Below are 23,445 nucleotides of genomic sequence, written 5' to 3'. Positions count from 1 at the left end.
TCATCAGCGCCCCCCGAGACCTCAATCCCCTCCTTTCATCAATATCACCTCATCATTTACATTCGATAGTACTTGGACTGCTGCATACATTAGCTACGCACAAGTCCTATTTGATAAAACATGCTGGACACATTTCCTGCTTTTATATTTCATTTATAACTTCACAAATTCTACAGAAGAACACTGTAGCCCATTCCACAATTGCTCTTATGAACATGTTAGCAATGTACAATTAAAAGAACATGCAGAGCAAAACATATAATATTAAATTATAAAACAGAATTCTTAACTTCAAGTCTATTTACAGGAGTTTGCTTTATATAGCATTTCCCTGCATGTAAGATCAGTGATTACAGTTAAAGAAATATTTTTGAAACAATGAAGACACCATCACTTTTCTACTAATTACTTATTACATCGGCTCTTTTTTTTTACAAGGCACTCAGCCATCTAAATGCAAAAACTGAAGCCTAGCCCCACAAGGATTAAGGATATATTTTGACTAAAGCAAAAAACACATTTCTCTAACCTCAGTTTGACTATAAATATGGAATCACTGTGTACGTTTTATGAAAAATGAAACAAATAAAACCTGACAAAACAATACACTCCATTGCTCGTGATTCTCCCTAAAGAGAATAAACGTGACCAACAGACACATTGCTCAGTGAAGTACCAAAAGGTGCACAACATACAGCAACAGAAGATCCCACAGTAATATAGTCCACAGGCATGTTGTTAGCTTTTGAAATGCATGTAGAGTATATTATTTATTAGTTTATATCAGTAAAAGCAACTTTATTTACATGAGCAAGCATGGAAAAGCAATCGAGCTGTAATTTTATCCAATATTTCAGTGAAAATTGGTAAACTATAGGCAACACAAAATGTTCATAAACCACCACAAGCTAAAACTCAGGTTGCTTTCACAATATTTTAAGTAATTCTAATATTATTTCAATATACTATTCAAGATTTCCCCCCCCCCCAACCTTTGTTTCACTCCTCATGAAGAGTTATAGGGTCAGGATCTCAGTCTACTCCTTCTTTGTAATTTCAAAAAGAAAAGTGACAACGCCACCCATCTTTTGCCTCCAAAGATTGCCACAGTGGTCAAGTAATTGTTCTGAAAACATGCACAAAGTGTACAAAGAAGCCTTTGCCTGGACAGTGGTCATTATTCATTGATACAGACATGAGGTGCAACCAGCCAGTTGAGTTCCTGTCAGCTAGGAATATTAGTATTTTTAATGGGATGCCCACAGTTCTATAAAACTTTAGTTGGAGATAAGAATTTGACACTTCCTGATCAGCTAGGACCTGTGTGAACCTACTGATTTTGCTTGTATCAAAAAGCCTTACGTACCTCATGCACCAAAAAGAAATAGCAGGATGATCTATTGAAGAGAAAAAAATATCCCAACAAAATTGACACAGATGGGTCTTCTTTTTCCTAAACCTCAACCATTATCACTTTTTTTGCCAAAGAAGTAAACAAAGCCAAGGGTTGATATGGTATGACATCGGTCATCACTACAAACATAGCCATACACTTTGTGCAGTAAATCATGGAATCGCAACTTGGTCAGCAGAGTAACAGGGTAGGGAAAAATAAAACCAAAACACACAACAATAAATCCCCTAGGCTCCTAAGCAAACTTTTCATATGAAATGCCTACCACAATAGGTATGGTCCAGACATGAAGCATGTACATGCATACATATACATGCAGACAAAAGGCACGAGTTTTTCTATGGAATTCCTAATGAAAAAGTGCATCTCCATTTTTATTTTAAAATGCTCATGTCTCTTCTAGAACTTTGCTATTTACGTGACACTGAAAACATTGATTGCATATTCTTTTTCTTAAGACTTTAATGAAGACATTTGTGGCATTTTTGCAGGTTTTCTGTAAATTCGGATGGATTTTTCTCATAAATCATAATATAGCCATTTTCTTGTTTTACTTTTTTCCTCCAGAATTTTAATTCTTGTACCTGCATGATGAACTAATATATTTCTGCAATTTTGCAAAAATTTTGGCACGTGATTTACCATATCTTTGAGTTAGGTCTTGATTCCATTTTTTGAAATTTTTTAAAACATTCTTATGAAGAAACTGCAGGGATCTTGTCATAGTGGAAAATGTAACCGCACCAACATGCACTAAGAGTTAGCTCTTTGCACAGGTTAAGATTGAGCCCACAATGGAACAAGTTGAGCCCACAATGGAACAAGTTACCCTTCTTCTAGAAGGATGCTGTTGATTGCACATCTTAACTTTTATGTTCAGGATAACTGAGATGTACTGGACATGTAAAGAAAAGTATATTAATTAGAACCTTGGAATCTACAACCTCAAAAAGAAAACAAAGGATTCTTTGTGGAAATGTTCAGCAGTTTATTTTTAAACACTAACTTCTGATTGTATTTGCTTTTTAAAGACCTAAAAGGAAACTGGTTTCTACCATGACCATGCAAACGATTTGCCATGGTAAAAGCATTTCAGTACCAGAAAACAGTGCAATGATGGATCCAATTAAAATTTAGGCCTTTGAAAGAATATTTGACTGAACTTCTGCACAGCCTGTCTGCTCTGTATCAGCAGATATTACTCCTTCTCCTCCTCACTAAAAACCTGTTTTAAAGGAAGAAAGATTTCATTGCAAAAGTATTTCTTTACAAAAGGCTTGTTTCCCAAGTACCTTGTAGAGTTTTATTCACTGCTAAAAGAGAAAAATAAGGTGAATTACTTTTGTCCATACAGTCTGTTTTGGTAACATAGAAAAGGAGAAGTAATGCAGCTATTTTTTTTAATATAGTCTAAGACAAACCAATAGGAGAATAACCGTGTTTTAAAAAATCCTCTAAATTTCTGAATAATATCAATATAAAATAATAAATCCAGCCATATACCTGTCAAACGAGTGAAACTGCATGGGAAGAATAGCATGAGCTTCTCTCTTCAGTGCGGGATCTGGGTAAGGGATTGGATCCGGACCACATTCTGCAATTTCAACAGGGGCTGCCACAAGACTTTTCAGTATTTCCTTGACATTGATGCCTTTACTTTGGCTGATGCTGGATATCGATGATGCGGGTTTCAAGATCTCACTGGGGCTTTCTGTTAAGCTCTCCTGAGATTTCTTCACTTCCGAAGACAAAGTAGACAACAGTTCACTCATAGCATCGGGGCCTGTGCTGGTCTCCAAGTCTGTCCCATTCAAAATATTGGGCATCTGTTCATCTCCAATTCCAGAATCTGTATGAGGAATAGAGCTTTCCAGCTGAATATCTTCAACTGGTGTCGGTGTTTCTTTATCTTTGATATTTTCTGGAAATACAGTTGGTGTCTCTGCAGTGAAATAGAGATTATGAACAATATTTATAACTTAGTTCAAATTTTTTTCCTAAGAATATGATCATGAGGTTTTAAAAGACAGAAATGTAAATTTTAGAAAGCCGACTAATCTTAGTAGTTGACACCTTAAAAACTCATTCTACATGCAAAACATTTTGCTTTCAATAGCTCTTTGGCATATATAAAGGCTTGGAAGAGGATGCCTGAAGTTGCATTATGCAAGCTCAGTGACATTTAGAAATTACAGCCCACTACTAACACGGTAATCAAATAGCAGAACGCTGCCAGCAAAAACAACATTAAAAATTATAACCTATTGACTGCATTCCTGTATGATCTCTGAGACTACTGGAAGAGAAAAATGCAATTACTTATGCTTTAGGATTGCTATAAAATTCAGTCTCTTTATCGCTGTTAGTAAATATTAAGCTTGCATTCAAAAAAAAAAAAGGCTAATTTTTTTGTTTGCTTTATCTTTTGTTTTAAATTTGTATTGTACACATTTTTACACACACATCATTACACTGAATATAAATTTATTTACACATTAATGAAAATAAGAAGTGTTATTTTTCAGTCTTTATGCAACTCCCCTTCCTCACAAAAGGTAAAATTCTGTAATTCTTTATAGCAAATGTTAAGAACAAAATAAAGCTTTGTGGAGACAAGAAAGTGAAATCTGTTGAGTCTGGAACATTTCCAGACTACAACGGACTCTACAACATCTTGTAACCGAGAAACGCATACCTTTATCAATCACTTCAATGAAACAGACACAATAACTTCATTAAATAAGAATAATTTACTGTGCTTTGTAGAAAGGTAGCTAGAGCTGTGAATAACTTCCATATTATTCTTCTTGGTTACATTTTTTAGAGCAAGGGACTGTGACTATTTTTAATGACAAAAAGCTTGCACTAAAACCGATTTTTTAATTTATTTTCGAACTACCTTATTTTTATCAGATCACTTGTCTTGATTATAAAATTTATCTCACTTGTGTATGATTACAAACTTTTTAATTTTTTTGATGGTTCTGATATAGCACTTTAGATATTATGGAAAATACAGCATACTTAGATGAAGCTCTGCCCTTCTGCCTATTCTGAACAAAATGTCCTTCAACAATTTAACAACAATCACATAACATATTACTGATTGGTTGATGCAGTCAGGTGTAAAATATCTATGTATCTACCATATGGGCAGGAGTGTGTGTGTATGCTTGTGCACATACAAATTCTGTATGAGATTATTTAGGTGTTTGAACTAATGGTAGCCTAAAACTCTCCATGTGTACAAGTGTTAATAAACACATATAGATAGAAGAGGCTTTTAAAAATACAAAGCAGAACAACCCATTATAAGGAGTATTGTTTTCTTCTTTCGACAGCCATAAATGCTGAAGCCACTTCCTTCTTCTCATTCCCCTAAGTGCATTAAACACATCTTATCAAATAGATATGAGCCTTGCTTTGTGAAGCAGGATGTAGAGATGGGATTTATGAGCTGCATAAAATGCACTTAGCATCAGCCTGGTCAGGAAGTAAAAAAAAATAAAAAATAAAAAATAAAAAAAAATCCATATCTACTTAGTACTGCCTATATTTGGCACAGAAGGACATCTGATCCACAGAATGATGCTAATGAATTTTCTGCTTGTTTGCTACTTTAAACTTCACCCACACAAAGACAACACTTCTCAAATGAAGGGAAGAGTAGTACTTGCACTGGCAGTCAAGCAGAGTGTTGCCTTGTAATGTAGGGTAAGTAAAATAGCATAAGGTTCCATTGTTATGTAAGTGAAAAGAGGACACTAAAAAAGAAGACAGTCCACTACATGGTGAAGTTAGAATACACTAACTCTCAATTTTCATCAAGGCAAACAATGCTGAACACAAAACTAAAGATAGTAAAGCTAATGGAAATGCAGTTGTGGAAATTCAAATACCCTAACTAAACCAGAAGAAAAATTTTAATGTATTGAAACAATGGGAATAAACTGACTCCAAGCCAATCTTGAAAGAAACAGCCTATGAAATGACTGGTCTAGTAACAAGTACTTTTGTCAAACAAGTAAGGGGAGACAGCGACATATGACTGAAGAACACATTTTTTCTTTTTAAGAAAGGGGAAAAATCATCTGGACAACAACAAGCCTTGAACAGCAAGCAAGATTTCAGGATTTATTTTAGCATAAAGAATAGAAATGGAATGGAATGAGACAGATTATAAACCCGCTTTGCTAAAAGAGCTTTTAAAATATTTATTGTTCAAAGAACATAAGGGGCAATGTTGTAAAATTCACTAAAGCTGGGGTTGTCACAACATATAATAATTTAGTCGGGAGAACATGGAAATTAATAGAAGGTGGGAAAAGAAACTGGCTAAGAAAGAGCCATCAAATATCTTCAAAAGAAAAAACATCAGATTGAGGAAAACTACCACGGGAGTTCTCTCTTTTAATTTTTAATAAAGATTTCAGATAAAAAAGTAAAAACTATTCTGGTGAAATTTGCTGAAGATGAAGTTATAAGTTACAACTGACACACAGAAGGATGATTATAATAAAGAATTATGACAGAACTGCAAATTACATTCAATAGTGAAAAGCTGTGCATCCAGCAACTAACACAGAGATTCCCATTGTAAGTTGAATTCATCAACTGGAAATGACTGAAGAGAAGGGCCGGGATACATCAGTCACTGGCTAATTATTCAATTACTGATACAACACTACCATGGAAAAGGCAACCGTGATTCCAAACTTTTCTGAAAAAATATCTCCTGCAAGAGTTAAGTATTAATGGCATTAGAGGGTTCATTATGGAATACTGCATACACAGATATGTTTGAGGAACATGGAAGTGCCACTATGGAGAGCTACAGCAATCAACTGTTGCACAAAACAGTTTGGCTGATACAGTCTGGCCAATCTAATACTGAGAAGGTATACAACAACTATTATACATATATTTTCAGGACGAAAACTCCAGAAAAAGGAACTAAGCTAAATAGAAGACTTAGCATCAGAAAAATTGAGTGCAAACTCACCAAGAATACATTCAGATTGAGAAGTGACAGCCATCACTATGGAATTAAGATTCTGGAAGAGCCTTCCAGTTAGAGTTGTGAATTCAAAAATACAAGTTAATTTCAAGACTCTATAAATAGGGTTGCACTTAATTACTCAGCAGGTGCCTTGTAATCCTTTGTTCCCAAATGAGAATAAAAACCCTAGGGCATGGGTGTCAAACCCATTTTCACTGGGAGCCACATCAGCCTTGCGGTTGCCTTACAAGGGCCGAATGCAATTTTAGGACTGTATAAATGTAGGAGTAGTTACAGAGGATTGTACCATTTCAAGTTAAAAATGGAAGGAAAATTGAATTTTTGGGTATAGAATTTAGATATGACATACTGTACAGTATATAATGCTAACTAAAGTGATTTAGGAAAATAATATCAAAAGAAGTTACTCTACATACAGGTAAGTGTATGGATACTTGATATCCAGAGAAACCAGACTTGTATCTTTACTTTTCTTATTGTGTCTCTAGTATCTAATATAAATATGCTTCACTAAGTCAGTTAAGCTTAGTCTGATTTATCACTATGAATAAGAATCTCTAAGACTACTGAAATTCATCTCATTCTTAAAACTTCTAGGAATTTTGGTGGGTTTAAAAGGTCTAATTTACTTCTGTAAATTGCAGAAAAATAATCTCAGAACAGATAAAACTGCTTAACTGAATACTAGAATACTAGAAAATTAGTATTTGTGAATTTCAGATAAATATATCTGAAAGATATAAGTCCTTCTGGATCAGCATTATTATTAGTACTATTTTAGGTAAATTATAAACTCCTGAGCATAGGTCATAAAACCCAACCAATTTTAGTTACAACACTGCATATCCACAAGTTTCATTCTATGCTTATTTAATCTGTGTCATAGCACTTGTTGCCTTCAGGAGTGAAGAATACTGCTTCATAATGTTATTGAGAAAAATCTTAAACCAGTAAAGAGTATGCTACTATAAAAATCCTACTCAAAGAAACTTAGCAAAATAATAAATATGAACGGAAGCAAAAATATAACTGATTGCTTCTGTCTATGTTTTAACATTGTGACAGTAAGCCTGTAAATTTTCAGCAAACCTCATCAGTTTTCTGCAGCACAAGGCCATGTCAATAGACAAAGCAGAAACATTACTAGATCTCATGATCTCAACCCTGTCAGAAACGGGCAGTTGGAAGCCAGATGCCTCTTTCTTACTGTTTTTCATTGTAACTAATGAGTTCATCTACTACATTATGGGAAAAATATGGGCTTAAGTTAACTAAATGACATATTGTATATCTGGTGACCTCATCCGTCACACTCTTTCCCTAAAATATCTTGTTTGCTTGTGATTTATGAAGTGCATTGTAATTGTTTTAACCTACTGAGTTACCTAAATAGATCTTGAACTACTTCTACACACCTAAAAAATACACCCACCCCCACCCCGTTTATTAACTTAATAATGAGATATTTCACTTCTGTGGTAAATATAAAAAAAAAAAAAAAGCACAAAATATTCTACTTTAAAACCTTATTTACTTAAAACATTTGAAAAATTGTGTGTATATTCCTGTGGGTTTTTTTGTTTTTATTTTTTTGTGTCATTAAAACCCCCTACTAGATAAAAATCAGCTGAAAATTTTAAAAGTTAAAAAAGTAGGAAAATTATTAACTACTTACAACATGGCTGAACATTTATTTGAAAGTCACACCAGCCCAAATCCTTGTCAAATTTCTGCTGAAAACAATACAGCAACAGTTGGTAACAGGAAGCGTGGGACAATCTTGATAGAGGAGTTGCTGTCACCTTTCAGTCTGCATGTGCACTAGAAAATTTGTTGAGTTGTTTTCTGCATAGCTAACTTAAGGCATTGATAATAACCTTATTAGCTGCTTTTTAAAGACTCCTTTGTAGTATTCTACAAACTTTCATGGACTAGAAGCTGAAAATGCTTTCAAACCAACCAGGCAGTGATATTATAGCTTCCTCCATAGGTGTTAGAGTCAACTAATCAATTCCTAAGCTCTAGACTACAAACAGAGTTAAAAAATTCTTCCTAGCAACATCAGTCTATTAGTTTTCACATATGAGAAGCAGCACAATTAAACTGAGATGAGAAACTAAGAACTGGGGCGGAACTGAAGAGTAATTACCAAAGAGTAATAGGGGTCTTATTTAAAAGTACACTGAAAGGAGTCACCAAGAATGGACTTGCTGTGGAAATGTCCTCAGAGGTGGAGGCACAACAGTGAGAAGAATCACCCTATAGGAAACATTAAGACACCAAGTTGCTCTGTATCTATTCAGGGCCTTTTCTCCTGTTGGCACTTCTATTTCTATGTGAAAGTTACAAAGAGACCACAGTAAAAACTCCCTGTATAGCGATCCTGGTCATGGCCCAGCCACATAACGTGTACTCATTTTGGCAGCCTGGCTAGTATTACTCTTCATGTAATAACTATGCATTAACAGGCAAATTTGTTTGTGCTGCACTAATGGAGTTCATGTAGTTCCGTCGTTTCTGAAGCAAGGCTACCTGAGAAACTTTGCTTTTTGTTTTGCAGAACTCATTTGTTGTTCTAAACATTTTTCTAAACAAGTCTCCTTGTTAACTGAATTATAAAAAGTGAGGAAAAAGAGGCTGGCTCAGGGTTATTTTTTGTCATTCTTGCACTATCAGGCTTTCATCTAGGAACACATTTGATAAGTACATCCTGCATTTAGCCCACATCTGTTATTTAGCCAAACCATTTATCCAGGTTTGGGAAATTCCTGCCAGAACTGGTTCAGATCTTGAGATAGGAGATTTAAGACAGAGGACTGGGAATTTCCTTTTAACCAGAATGGATTTGTGAGGTGAAAGGTTGTAGCACTGGAACAGGAAAAACAGAGAAGCTGTGAAATGGGAGAGAAAGGCAGCAGGAGAGAATGAGGGTGGGGAAATCAAGGTTGGGAAGTGACAAAGAGAATGGCAGAGAACATAGTTACCATCAGCCGTTTTCCACAGCTGGACACCTCTAAGTGCAAGTCTTCTCTTTTTGCTCACCAGAAATTTCTTCTATTTGCAAAATTCCTCAAAAGTCTAATCATTTGTTTCTTTCCCCGCAGTTGCTCCTGAACTCAAGCAGGCACAAAGGGCAGCTCCTTCTACCTTGGCCAGAGTATTGAAAAATCCACTTACGACAGACATAGCTCTTGATCTGTTCAGGCAATGCAATTTAATCAACATCTTGATTCTTCCTTACTAATCAAACCTCTTTCACTAAGTGCTTGATAGATAAGACATTTGTAAATCAGTCTGATTTATTACCTGGTTGCCAAACAAAATACCAGCAGTTCCAAAACAACGCACTACCCAGGCATTAACTAAACAAGACTTCAGATAAGATAAATCTAAGAAACCTAAAAGTTGCATTAAAGTAAGGTCAGCTTCAGAGTATAACAACAGCTGTTTACATTTAAGCAAGTGTAAATTAGGAACAATATGGCAATATGTATTTTTTAGCTGAATTTCCCTAGCTTTTGTCAGTTTCAAGTATTTATTTATTTATTTTATTTTTGTCTTGGGTAAACTCAAAAACACATAATGAAAAAACAGAGCAGTTGGCAGTAATCTATGCCAACATCTGTATTTCTGATCCATTCTGAGAAATATGATGTTTTTGTGATTAGATATTTGTTGCAAAAGTAATTAAAAAAAAATCTGTCATCTAGGTTACACTATCCAGCCACAAAACTGAAGCACGGAGTATGTTCCTTAGATGTGATCAAACTTAAAATTAAAAATATTTTACATTAAGCACTACTTTGAAAAATCAAAGAACTTTTAAAACATCTGTAATTAGTACAAATGAAAAGAATTATTAATGTTACTTAAAAAAAAGCCATTACAACCACTTCATGCATACATAATGATCAATAAATTAATAATGAAATATATGTGCAAATCTTTCTTCTGATGTCTTAAGTAGTTCATGTAGGGCAGTAAATATTAGATCAAGATGTATTTATCATTATCTCATGATCTTCAAATGTATACTATCTCAGAGGCAGCTGGAACAGGCAGCATATATTTCATCAGGAAAGCAACATGACAATTTTGAGCTGCAGGCAGATATTCTGTAGAATTTTATTTCTAGGATCCTCATGATTATCATCCATGTCCCTTATAACATTTACTCAGTTTCTTGAAAAAATACATGTAAATAGATTTTGAGGAAGATGAGAGCCGTGAATTCTGTCAGGATTTTGTGGAGGCAAAGGGTATTTCAAAATTAGTCCATTAGTCCACTTTGCATAGTTAAAATTTTACACTTATGCAAAACATTTAGTTTAAAAATAGGCTGGAAATCTCTATGCTACTACATTAGGAATACAAACAATAGTGTAGCTATGTACAATACCCAGAGTACTGTACACATATGAGATCAGAAAAATTTGATGTTTTACCCATCTTCAAAGGAAAAAGCTATTCCTGCAACTTTTAATATAGTTTGTTCTGCCAAGAAAAAAAAAAATCAATAGCTTTCAGTTCATCCACAGCACACACCTTTAAGAAATCTGTTTACAGTGCTTTGGGGAAAATACAGACAGTGATATCAAGGGTGTTGAAAAGCCAATACATTTTTGATAAAATGTTGCAAAAAGCTAAATATTGATTTCCTTCCCACGACTGGGTGAATTGCACTGTTGCAATGCTTTCATTGCCAAAGCACTCCTGAGTAATTTTAAGTGGAAATGTCAGTTTTTGACTGAAAATATCTTTCCGTTACTAGGTTAAAAATAATTGTGTTCTTGGTAATTAACAGGTTGCCAGCTGAAGCGTAGAAAGAGATTATTCACACTTTTCTACTGCTGGAGATTTGGAAGCACTGTTGAAAGAAAGACTAGTCCAATAAACCTTCAAGGTAAGCAAGGATATCTTCAATAATGACCAGAATTCAGAAATATCATCTTAAATGATCCTGACCACCATAGCTAAAACTTCTGCAAATTCATAGCTGTAATTTAAAGAGGTTACTTGGTTTTACGTAGTACAGGTTATTAGCTTCTATTAACTGAAGATACCAAGTTTCTCTATTTCTCGCGGGTCTTATTCCAATTACAAGATATTTCTGCTCTCAAAATGAAGTACTGATTACCCTCTACCTGGTAAGAGAAAGGGCTAGTCCCACTTTTTCAGTCTTGACTTCCACACCTTCCAAATAGAGACATTTTCAATATCAATTCAGGAAAACATCCTTATCTTACCAGATAAATCAACCAAGAACAAAACATTATTTTCTAAACTATTCCAATAGCTACAATTCCAAAAATACAAATTTCAGCATTTTATAGTCAGTTCACAAGGGTAGCACTTGCTGGCCAAAAGGACAAAGGTAAAAACCACTCATGATGTCTTGTCTAAGATTTCATCTTGAAATGACTGTGGGAACTGACAAGTCAGATGCATTAGAAGAGTCTTGAGAATGGTCCTACAAAGACTGGAACCTCTTCTGATGTTAAGGTTAATTTCATATACGTGCTTGTAGAATGAAACAGGAGAAGCTTGTCTGCCTTCCGTGGGAAGTAGCTTTACTTACTGGGCCTATCTTCATCCTAATGAATTTGAAAGGAAGCTTTTCAAAGGACTTCAAATCATCCCCCATCACCATGAGTAGAGATTAAGCTCTAGCACTCCTTCCTTACTAAATAAGACACAGCTAAGATTTCTCACACAAGATCTTTGTGGAAGATGTTGCTAAAGGTGAAAGGCAAAGATTTTTATAAAGGGGTTTGTTAGTACTTCAGACTGCAAGGAATAGTTTTTTTTCAAGGATCTCGCACACTCAGCAGGCAAAAAAAGGAGACTTGAATACTTATAAAACAAAAGAACAAAATTGAAAATGCCCTCAATCATACAAGGAAACAAATAATTATTCAAAAATACTTTACAATGGAGGAAGGTGAAGATTAGTAGCACTGCACACTGTTAAGTAGAGAAGAAAGAAGCTATCAGAGGGACATATTGCAATACGCACAGTCAGAGACAGTGAGAATGATAAAGAATGTTGTTATCTTTGACTAATCAGGTGAAAACTCTCCCCTTCTGGCAAAGACACTTTGAATGCAATTCCCATCCTTAATACACCTCCATGTTTTAATTATGTTGAAGAACTTCTCTTCATCACGGTCAGCTGAAGAAATCTGACAAACCAAAAGGCCAAGCAACTTTTTAGACCACTTGACAGGCTCTTCCATTTAAATAATTCTTGATTTAAAGTCTCCAGTTTTTAATCTTCATAAATGCAGTGAAACTGAGCCATTTGACACCCCAAAAGTCTAACTCATTCTAATTCTTGGTATTGTGAACAGAAAGAAGTCTGGCAACATTTGTAGGACTGTGTTTCTCAGGCATCCTTCAGGTACAAGAGAATAGTTCTGATCTGCTATTTTCCTTGAGACTGTGATAATAAATTACTCCAAAGAGCAATACTATATATGTGACCTAAACTGAAAAGAGGGGGAGCTTTCTTTTCATTCTTCAAGTTTTGCTTTGTCAGACTAAGCACAGACTATTTTAGAAGCACTGCAAACCCTTTAAAGCTATCAGAAACTAGCAGGAGAAACCCAGAACTTGTGACGAACTTATGACAAGGAGTAAATCTACAGATAGAGACATAAATTTCTCCTTTAAGCACCATAAGATAACATATAGGTTGTGAACAATATTTGATTAACAGTAAAAGAAATGTTAAATCCTTATTTTACCACCTACAAACGCCTGTAAGTAAAGGTAGAATTTATTTCCCTGCAAACTATATTTTGAAGTCTTTTATTTCAATACTACATTTTATTCACATATAATACCACCAATACACTAGGCAAAGGTAAACATCATACATCATGAGAACTGAGAAGTTTCATATCACGTACAATGATGTTGAAAATTCCTGTAACTGGCACTTGACAGCAGCTGTAGTTACTCATAAGAAGCACACACGGATCACATACTGTAATGTGCCTCTTTATCAATGTTTGATTAAATCACAGAAACGCAACTGTCATGATAAAAAATATTACCTTAGCAAATTGAATGATCAAAAAATAATATTTTTTTCCTTGTATGGCAGACAATAATCCTGTTAATCAAAATCACAAACCCTTGCTTACTAGTTGTTAGAGTTTCAAACAATTTATAGTATAAACACGCACACACAAAAGTTTAAGAAATGCCAGATTATCATAGTGATAGTTTAAGTTAATATAATGAGTATTTTAACATATTACTCCCAAAACAGTACATGATAAATAAAAGTTGCGTTGTTACTAAACTAGGAAGCTAACTATTTCTTTTTTTTTTATAAACAGCATGCAATTTTAAACCTATCACGCTTTTTATACATCAATGTTTTTACCCATTGAGATTTTTTTAAATGATACCAAGCACATTTTCATCAGATGAAATTTTTTAACCTAGTTTACAATTCCGTGTTCACAGTACAGAGCATGCAGAAAAATGGGGAAACGTACATGCAAACTTGGCTAAAGTTACACTCAGGTAATCCTCTCTTTTTCAAGCAATGACATCTGAGAAACATATTCCCTACATTAATCAAAACAAACAAACAAACAAAACAAATCAGGCCCAAAACACATAATAGTTGCTCTGGTCACAAAAGCGGTTTCCTTCAAGAAAAGCATGGCACAGCACATTAACTAACAAGCATAAAATAATTCACAATACATACAATATCAGAGGTTACATACCATCAAAGAAGGCAAGAAAAAACACAAGAAAGGAAGGCAAAAGAACAGGAAAATATACAGGGAAAGGGAATACTATAAAAGTACTACTTTATGTGGTATGCAATATTTTTAAAATAGTCCTGATTTATTTTTATGGACCTAATATTGTAGTGGAATAACCACAAAGCAAAAGCATTTAAAATTTTCCACACCATTCCCTCCTCCTGACTGCTTTTTAAAAAAATATATATATTATTTCATAATAAGTAAAGCTAATAACTGTTAGTAAAAGTGGGAAAGAGATTTCCTAGGAAAATGTAGGCAGGAAGTTGAAGTTTTAAAGGTATCATCAGGTCTGATCTCCATGTAACCTGAGGCGTATACTTATTTATCAACAATTACATCACACTTAGTTCTTGAATTACATTACATTAAATAAGAACACCCAAACAGGTTAGGAGATGATGTTAATATTACCTTTGTAAAATGAGTGGGCAAAGCTCTGCTCAGGAATTAACTTGGCAAGGAATCCATGGTTCAAACTTGGGTGAGGGATAGATGGTATGACCACAACTGTGGAGAAAATCATGGAATCAAATGTGAGCCAGCTAGTATTCATGTGTGGCCTGGTCCACTGTGGATCCATGACAGATATCCTATCTCATTGAAACATGCAAATATGGTATTATCGACAAAAAAAAATAATGCATTTCTAAAGGAAGAAAATAAGTTCTGTATCAAGAGATAGGAAACAGCATACCTATTGTTTGGGCACTTCAAGAGCAACATTCATGGGGAAAAAGGGACACAGGTAGATATAGATACTACACACGCACACAGGCAAGACATTCATGGATGCAATAGTTCACTGAAACCAGCAGTTTCTTAGTGTAGAACCATAACATATACCAGGACGGCACAAAAATGTTATGATTTTTCATAATTGACTATGTTCATGTATTATATTTAAAATGGAAAGCCTACAAAAGCACTTTAATTATGTAGAAGTAGCAAATAAAAACATCATGATGAATCAGAAAATAATGTCTTAATGTGAATATAATGCAAAGATAAATTATATGAATTATGAACACTGGCAACTCCACAAATGAAGAAATCAATTAAAAATCAATACAATAATAAAAACACACATAAAAAAGCTACATGGACAAATTCAGTTACTTTTTTCAGCTCTTTTAACACAGAATGTAGAGTTATAATCAGCCCACTCAGATGTGAAAAAACCTACTGAACTGTCAGAGTAAAACATTTGAAACAAAGCAGGGTAAAGTTTGGATCCCTAATTTCTGATGGGTTCTGACAGCTAACAGACTCCCTCTCTCTTAGGCTGAAGAGCATATGCTACTAAAAACCACTACTAATAATAAAAATCACAAACAGTTCAGTCAAAGAAGGTAATAGAAATGCTTCCTTTTAATTATATTGTTTCCATAGGCTTTTAAATGCAGGCACCAACACAGCAGGACTCCAAGAAGGTATTTTACCACTACCCTAGCAAAAAACTCCTCATTCAAACAAAAGCAGTTCATATGGGCAAACAGCTGTGTTTGCTCTTTATACATTTCATAGTATAGAGTTAAAGATATCTGCTCTTACTAACTAAAAACAGATTCAGGAATCAATCATCTATCTTGTACTTTACAACTTTAACTCCATCAGGCACCCTGTTTCTTTTTAATTATTTTAAAATCAAAGAAAAAAGGCATAAAAAGCAACATGCAAACAAAAATTAATCATACCCTATAAGCAAATATATAGAGTAACTGAAATCTGCCAATGTGTGTTAAAGAACTGAATGATTATAGAGGAAGAAAATGGCAAATAGTTTCTTATTAAGATATTAAGCTATTCACTAAAAATATTTTGTAGTAAAATAAATACAGTTGTAAAAAAATCTGCATATAAAAATGAAAAATAGTATCTGAAGAAAACAAATATACCTGTACTCGTTGGTGAATTTATCTCTTGTCTGATATTTCTACCTGCCTGGCTCCCAGATCTTGCAGTTTCTCGTTGTGGTTCTAGTATATCGCGGTATTTGGAGACCATCAAAACAGAAATAAAGTAGACTACTGCCAAAGCTAAGAACTGAGCTTGTTTGCTGTCATCCTGTGTTGGAGAAAAAGGAATAGATTATAATATCACACATTTCCATAGAATTTTAACACAAGACCATCACAAGGCTTTATATAAATAACACCCTTCTGAGATGTTAAATCTGTTAACATAGTAGTAAATGAATAACGCAGAAGTTTTAATGCATTTTCAGTGGAATACTATACACACAGCACATACCAAGGACCAAATCTTACACGTAATTTGGCAACTACACAAATCTCTGGGACTGTGGACTCAATGGGCTTGTCAGTCTAGGGGCCTGATTCTGCTCTGAAAGTGCTTTCAAGGTTTCTCAACAGCAAGGGCAGCTGACTGTGATGCTCCAAGGATGAGACTCCAAAAGCTCCTGCCACAGGAAGACAAAGGCCACTGCTGCTGAGAGGGAGCACTAAGCTTGCTGATGCTTTTTTAGCTAACACTGGGTGTACAAGCAGGGATAACAGCTTCTGGTAACACATACGAGCAGGAGGGGTATGATAATTGTTTTTCTTCCAGCAATAAAACCCAGCTCCTACATTCTGACTTCTCCTTCAACAGGACTGTAAGCAGCAATCCTAGTTTTCCAGGACTCTCATTTAACTAAGTGCTGGGACCACAGCCACATTGCTGTCTTCTTTTCCTCCCACCCCACATGGCCTGCTGGTCCAAGGCAACTACCAGCTATGGCTTAGATATCATCCTGATTGAGCTTAAGCTGCTGTAGTTCAACAGAAATGTCTTATTATTATCATGGTGTAAAATCCAACAGCGCAGAATTAAGACTTCAACCTGTATTTACTCCTACAGTGGTTTCATTTTGTTTCAATTCTACAAGTACGTATTTTCTATTACAAATCCAGTGCTTGCTTTCTACATATTTTGAGTGTTATTTAATTTGGCTGCATGTCTTTGCAATTCTTAAAATACCTAGAAATCCTCTTCTTAAGTTCTTTCATAGAAATGCCAGAAATATTTTCCCTATTCCCTTCTCCTTTAGTTAAGGAAAGAGTAAGTGACAGAAGTTCTCCACCCAAATTCAACCATGCCCTTTCAAGATGATCAGGTCATCCTGGAAGATCATTTTTGTGTGTGTGTCAAGTTCTACTTGCTTCTTTTTAAAGATATTTCTAACTTCAGTATTCAATCCGCTTGTACTTAGATTGAAGAAGTTTAAACATAACATATCTATTTACATATATATAATAATAATTCCTGTTGTACTACTTTCAAAAAAAACCACATTGTGGCACAGTTTTATGCTAAAACCAGCTGCAGACAAATATGGAAAACATTTCTCTATATACTTATATAAAGTTTATGTATATATTTATTTAGTGGAAATACAAATTGTCTTTATAAACCAATTTGCTGCAGTTCTGTAATAAATATAATAAGTCTTCCTCCTACCCGGCTTGGACAAATAGCTGACAGTAATACAGTTTTAATCAACATAGGTCATAACTGATTTATTCTGACTGTGATTATTTGGCTAATGTAAGATCAAGTCTGACTGATGATCACAGTTAGCTATTAATCTCAGATATCTTACCAGTATGACTTTAAAGTGCAGAAAGTGGCTGGTAGTTACAAAGCCACCAGCAGATGGTTTGCAGATAATATATGAAGTGCAACACGTGAAGCACATTTTTAATTCCAGTAGAATCAAAATCTCTTTCAAAATATAAGTGATGATTTTGCAGAAGAAAGTAGTACAGCACATATTACTCACCACATCACGAAAAACAACTGCTCGTAGACGATTAATATCAACATCCTGCAGAAGCCTGTCAGGGTCTTTTATAGGAGAAAGATTGCCAGGGACATTTTCAAGGGGAGTCTAAAAACAAAAAGTAGTGAGATTTTTTTCCTCCCACAAATATCAAAGCATTTCTGTTAAAATCCTTCTTTGACACCTTTATTGGATATTTCATAAATATTAGATGCTTTTTTAAAACCAATATACTTCCAACATTAACAGACTTTTAAAAGTTCTAGAAATAAATTATGTTTTGAATTATTGTCTTAATACTAATTATTTAGATATAAATTGTTACATCTTCCCAGTAGTTCAGAACAACTGTATTTCTTTCCAGAGATAAGATAATAATTTGCACTATGCACACAAAAGGTTACTTCAGATTACAGTTGCTTTATAGCAGTACAATAAATTATTTCCAATATGTGTGTTAAATTTAAAAACTATGAGCAGAAATATTGTTTTAAAAATCAGTTTATACTCATTTTACTGAGAATTATTACAGATTACTTACAGAATAACTGGTATTATTATAAAATCATAGGCTAGTATGCTTCATTTAAAAATTGATAATGTATTATGAATGATGCCTAAGTACCAAGAAGTCTCCTTATAATAGTTTGCTTTGCACTGAATGTGATAATGTGGAGAAACATAATGGTTTTGTGAGATTTAATGCAATAATATTGTGAAAGGAGCTGGGTTTGTAAATGCTATCTGAAAAAGTCTTTAGAGAAGAAAAACCACTGAATTTAGAAATGAAAAGATAGTGGCAAAAAAGGAATCCTTTAGATCACACAAAGTGTTCTATTTTAGTTGTGGGCTGTGCTAAATCCTTTGAGCTTTTAGTTTCAGAACTCTCAAGGTCTTAAAGCTGTAAACAAGTTAAAAAAATGGTGAACAATGAAACTGGAAAAATTAAGCTGTAATTGAACATAAAACAAGTTTCATTCCTAGCATCAGATAGAAAATACTGATGTCTAATATGCATGCAAAGGTCTGTTGAATTTACCGGGACTCGGATTTTCCAACACCAAAGACGTGATTGTAGGGTTTCATCACAACTGCAAGTGCCCTGACAGATTAAAAAAGCTATGCCAGGGTACATGACAGATCTGAGTAAGGGGAGTTGCTCTTTGAAGTAGTCCAAGACAGAGTGAAAAAGCTGTTTAAAATTGCTCCAGTCATAGTACCGCACTAACGTTTTCTTATTTCAAATACCACCCCCACACACACTTGTACTTTACAGCAGTTAGTAGTAAAAACCTGAGCTCTTGCCAAATATCTGAGAAGGCAGTTACAATTATTTTCTGATCCTCTAAAGCAGTGGTGCAGACTTGTCCTTGCTGTGGGTAACTGAAGACATGGTTACCTTGGTTGCTGCTGATGCAGTTACACTCTGAAGAGCATCTTGAGTTTTACTGCCGATTAATGATGTCTTATTCACTCTCTCTCTCTGCCTTTGCCGACATTCTAAGCAGTTTCTCACAGCCACACAGCAAACTAAAAAGAAGTTATGAAAATGCTATGATTTAGAATATTATCCAATTATTGTTGTATTCAGAACTTCAATTATTAATAGCAGTCTGGACATCTAGTTTGATATGTCAACAACCATGTCCAAATAGTAAGTGCAATACAGTTCTCACATTAGACTCTCTATCAGTACTAAGGAAGCATTATGGTGAGTTATTAATTTCATTCTTTAGTTGGACAACTAAATATTCTATATAACCACTATAGCACTGTATTAAAATTTGAAAGTTATTAGTGGTAGAACTGTAGCTCTCATATGTTATTGATCAGTTACTAACACTTAAAATCTGAAAGTGCTTATGTACAGCTAGAACAGGAAAAAAATGGTAAGGAGTAATTTATAACTTGATGAAAATTGATCACTGAGAATAAACCACAAGTTTTATACAATGAGGAGTATAATTATTAATAACATAATAAGTGGTATGAATAGCAACAGGACAAAACCTGAGTTAAAAAATATTAATCATTTGAGAGATGAAAAAGTATGTGGGATATAACAACAGCAAAACAGCTTCATGCCAAATGACAGTCAAAATTTAATATTCACAAGAATAAAGTGATAGAGTTTGCACAGAATATTTTTAATTATTAATAAAATTTAAAATTTCCTAAAATAATTGTAAGAGGATATAGTAAACAGTAAATAGTGAAGAAAGGTGCCAGACTATAGCAACATCTATTAAGGTCTACAGAGTTTGTACATGCACCCCATGCTTTGAATCTTACTTAGCCTATAAGTAATTTTCCAAATCCACAGAGACTTGGACAAGGAAACATGCAACAGACAGGTAGCAAAGTAGTTTTAAGAAAAAAAGAAATCTCCATTTACTTACATTTAATATTTTTACTCTACCAAAATATATGCAACTCGAAACATATAAGAAAGAACAATCTCAGAAATGCTATTTTAACTTATTCTTGTGTCTAAATTGAATTGACCTTAAACCAGTATCAAATCAATAATAAACAGGATTTTTATTTTATCACATCATAGACAGTATGAGCCCTTTCCTACATGTGTCACTGTTTGATCCAGCTTTTAGCTCATTGATCTGTAAGTAATTTTTTAAGACATACTGTCTGCTGACTTACCAAGCCTTAGGCATTGTCGCATTAGACCTCCAGAAGACATGTTTTTTTCAGCTTCAATCTCACTAAAATTTAGAGAACTGGCAAATACTAGTACATCAACCATTGCCATCAGACGGCTGAGAAAAGTTACTGCTGTCTCTGCTGACATTCCTTGTGTTACTTCAATATTTTCCAATTCAGTCTTTAAAAGGAGATAATTGAATTAAACAGCATGAACACAATAGATATGTAAAGACAGCACATATGCATACAAATCTAAATTGTTACGTTTAATGACAAATACATTTAAAAGTTATTTAAAAATCTCTTACTATTACCATTAACATAACCATGAGTGAAATTCAAAGTAAGACAGCATGAGGAGTGAAAAAATTATTTACGTTACATGCTCTAATAGACGAGAAAAAGTGTAATCTAAATGAGAAAGTTAGTAGCGATTACACAAAGTGTGGCCAGGTAGTAAACAATGCACAGTATATAAGGGTGCAATGTACTCTTACATTATTCCATAGGCTAAGCAAACTGACAGGTAACAGATGAAAGTAATTGCACTCTGTGTAGCTTCTACTTTCCTTTAGACAAACAAGTAAATGTGAGGAGTGGAGTGGGAAATATTGGACCGTTTTGCCCCATTGTCATGAATTGATTCTCCCTGGGAATGCTTACATGATATAGGAACCTACAGATATATATATATATATATATATATATATATATATATATATCTGAGTATATATATATATTTATATATATATGAGTTCAGTTCTCCTGGAAATAAGGAGAGCGTTTACTCCCTCATGAAGCAACAAGGAGGAAGTAAAAAGGTGACAAGTTACATGTTGTGCAGCTCACATTGCCTAGAGAATAAGCAGTTCGTTCCCAATGTACAGCTGGACTCTCCTTAACAGGAACCCACAGAAAAATACTGAAGGAGCTCAGTATTTATACAAGCTAAAAGGACATCCTGATTTTCTCCAAAAAGATATTTACACATCCAGAGTCATGTTTTCAAATGCATACAGGTGTCAGTGCAAATAATTAAGTAAACAGTAAGTTTAATTAAAAAAAAATAATAAAAATATCTGTTTAAACACTTTCACCTCTGGAGCTAGGCAAAATTGAAAATGGGATTTAGTACTTGACTGTGTCCACATTTATAAGCCTAAATACTATTTTAAAGATTGTGTAAATATTGTTTACAGATGGCTGATTCTTGGTGACTGTCTACAAGGTTTGCAGGGCTTTTCTGAACACAGAGTTTGGTCCCTTTGAAAAATGCTACTTTCATTGTGTTTATTTTTATTCATTTGTTTAGAAGTATCTAAGAAAAAAAAATAATCAAAATATACTTGTGCTTTTAAGGCAATCTCTGTCCAAAGAGAAAGAAATACAGAAAAACTAAAAATCCTTTATCTGCATACTTCTAAAAAAATTAGTATCCTTATTCTACAAGTCACTTTTTAGAATATTTTACATCAAAACATGTAGGAGTGCAACCTGTGCCAAACAGTATTAAGGAAACAACTGTTTTGAAACATGAAGGATATAATGTGGCACGTGTCACAACGATAGATACAACTTCATTTAATTCCTCTTAAGGATGTAAGATGTCAGTTATATGAGTGATCTGGGAAGTGCTGTCATCTGTCTTATCTGCCCAATAATATCAGAAATATGGTAAAGTGACAACTCTCAGAAGAACTACTTCCAGTCCATCTTCTTAAGCCAGGTCTGCCCCACGTACTGTGTGCTGTGTTCCTACTTTTTGGAAAAATAAGTTGCTGTTTTTTTGTAACAGACTGGAACATCATTTTCCAAAGCACTCATCCACGTAAAATATATTTGCAAAAGTCTATAGCCATAACAGTCTGCTAGAAAAACCTCATAGGAGGTTACAGAAACTTGAACTTATGCTTGAAATAATATCAGGATTGCTAGCAGTCAATTGACTGCCTGATGTTGACTTTTCTCAAGCTTCAACTGTATTGCATCAATCACAGTTTAAAACCTGCTCAGAATATCTACTTCTTTTTTTCACATAATGCAATCAATTCTTTATATACAACATTTTAGTGTATTTTACCAAGATTCTTGGAAGCTTTGAATTGAAAAAAAAAATAAAAAAAAATAAAATCCCTAAATTCTGCTGAATGGAATAAAAACAAAGACTGACAGATTTTTTACAGCAAAGCTTACCATCAGTTCTACCTGTTAAAGTACAGCACATTGGTATTCTAATGACTTTCAAAATAAGCTCCATTATTGATTAAGCTGCCTTCAGGCATTAGCAATATTTTAGATAGGTGTATGTCATAAAACCTCTTTAAAAATTGAACTGATCACCATTTCATGACTATTCAGAATACTTTAAGAGCAGGAACAAGCCTCTCATACATTTAACGCGTTCAGAGCCTAAAGAGTTTGTCTCCTAACCACCACATTTATAACTTAAATTAATTCACAGACTTGCCTACATTCAGTCTGGTAGCTAACAGTGAGCATCGTTCTTGACAATGCATTAAGTGACTCACAGAGAAACATGTTAGGAAAAGTTTAGTATTACACAAAATATATTCCTAATTACATGCTACTATATGATATTGGAAAATAATAACAACACTAATAAAAAAAGCCAAAATATTAAATGGTCAAAAATAAGGCATTTTTGAAAATGCAAAAAAACTGAAACTTACAGCAGCAATACTAACCTTAGAACCCTGGACATGCAACAGACAAAACAGACAACAGATCACAACAATAAAAGAAAAAGAAAATTATTTAA

The 23,445-nt window shown here is 34.1% G+C and overlaps 1 protein-coding gene across 13 annotated transcripts in view; it reads right to left on the bottom strand.

Annotated features, from left to right (window-relative positions):
* NBEA (neurobeachin) overlaps window positions 1-23,445 on the bottom strand; it is a 490,360-nt gene that overhangs the window by 297,328 nt on the left and 169,587 nt on the right. For 8 of the 13 annotated variants that reach the window (XM_065051668.1, XM_065051676.1, XM_065051716.1 and 5 more), the window contains exons 25-31: window positions 23,357-23,380; window positions 20,664-20,844; window positions 19,405-19,535; window positions 18,006-18,113; window positions 16,120-16,288; window positions 14,636-14,731; window positions 2,918-3,356 (exon numbers count right to left, since the gene is read on the bottom strand). In XM_065051668.1, the coding sequence (XP_064907740.1) occupies window positions 2,918-3,356; window positions 14,636-14,731; window positions 16,120-16,288; window positions 18,006-18,113; window positions 19,405-19,535; window positions 20,664-20,844; window positions 23,357-23,380 (1,148 nt within the window). The remainder of the gene's footprint in view (window positions 1-2,917; window positions 3,357-14,635; window positions 14,732-16,119; window positions 16,289-18,005; window positions 18,114-19,404; window positions 19,536-20,663; window positions 20,845-23,356; window positions 23,381-23,445) is intronic. The other 5 variants (XM_065051692.1, XM_065051710.1, XM_065051761.1 and 2 more) reach the window with 2 other exon arrangements.

Source organism: Columba livia, chromosome 1 (assembly GCF_036013475.1).
Source record: "Columba livia isolate bColLiv1 breed racing homer chromosome 1, bColLiv1.pat.W.v2, whole genome shotgun sequence".
Classification (NCBI taxonomy): domain Eukaryota; kingdom Metazoa; phylum Chordata; class Aves; order Columbiformes; family Columbidae; genus Columba; species Columba livia.
This window is presented reverse-complemented; position numbering and strand designations above follow the sequence as displayed.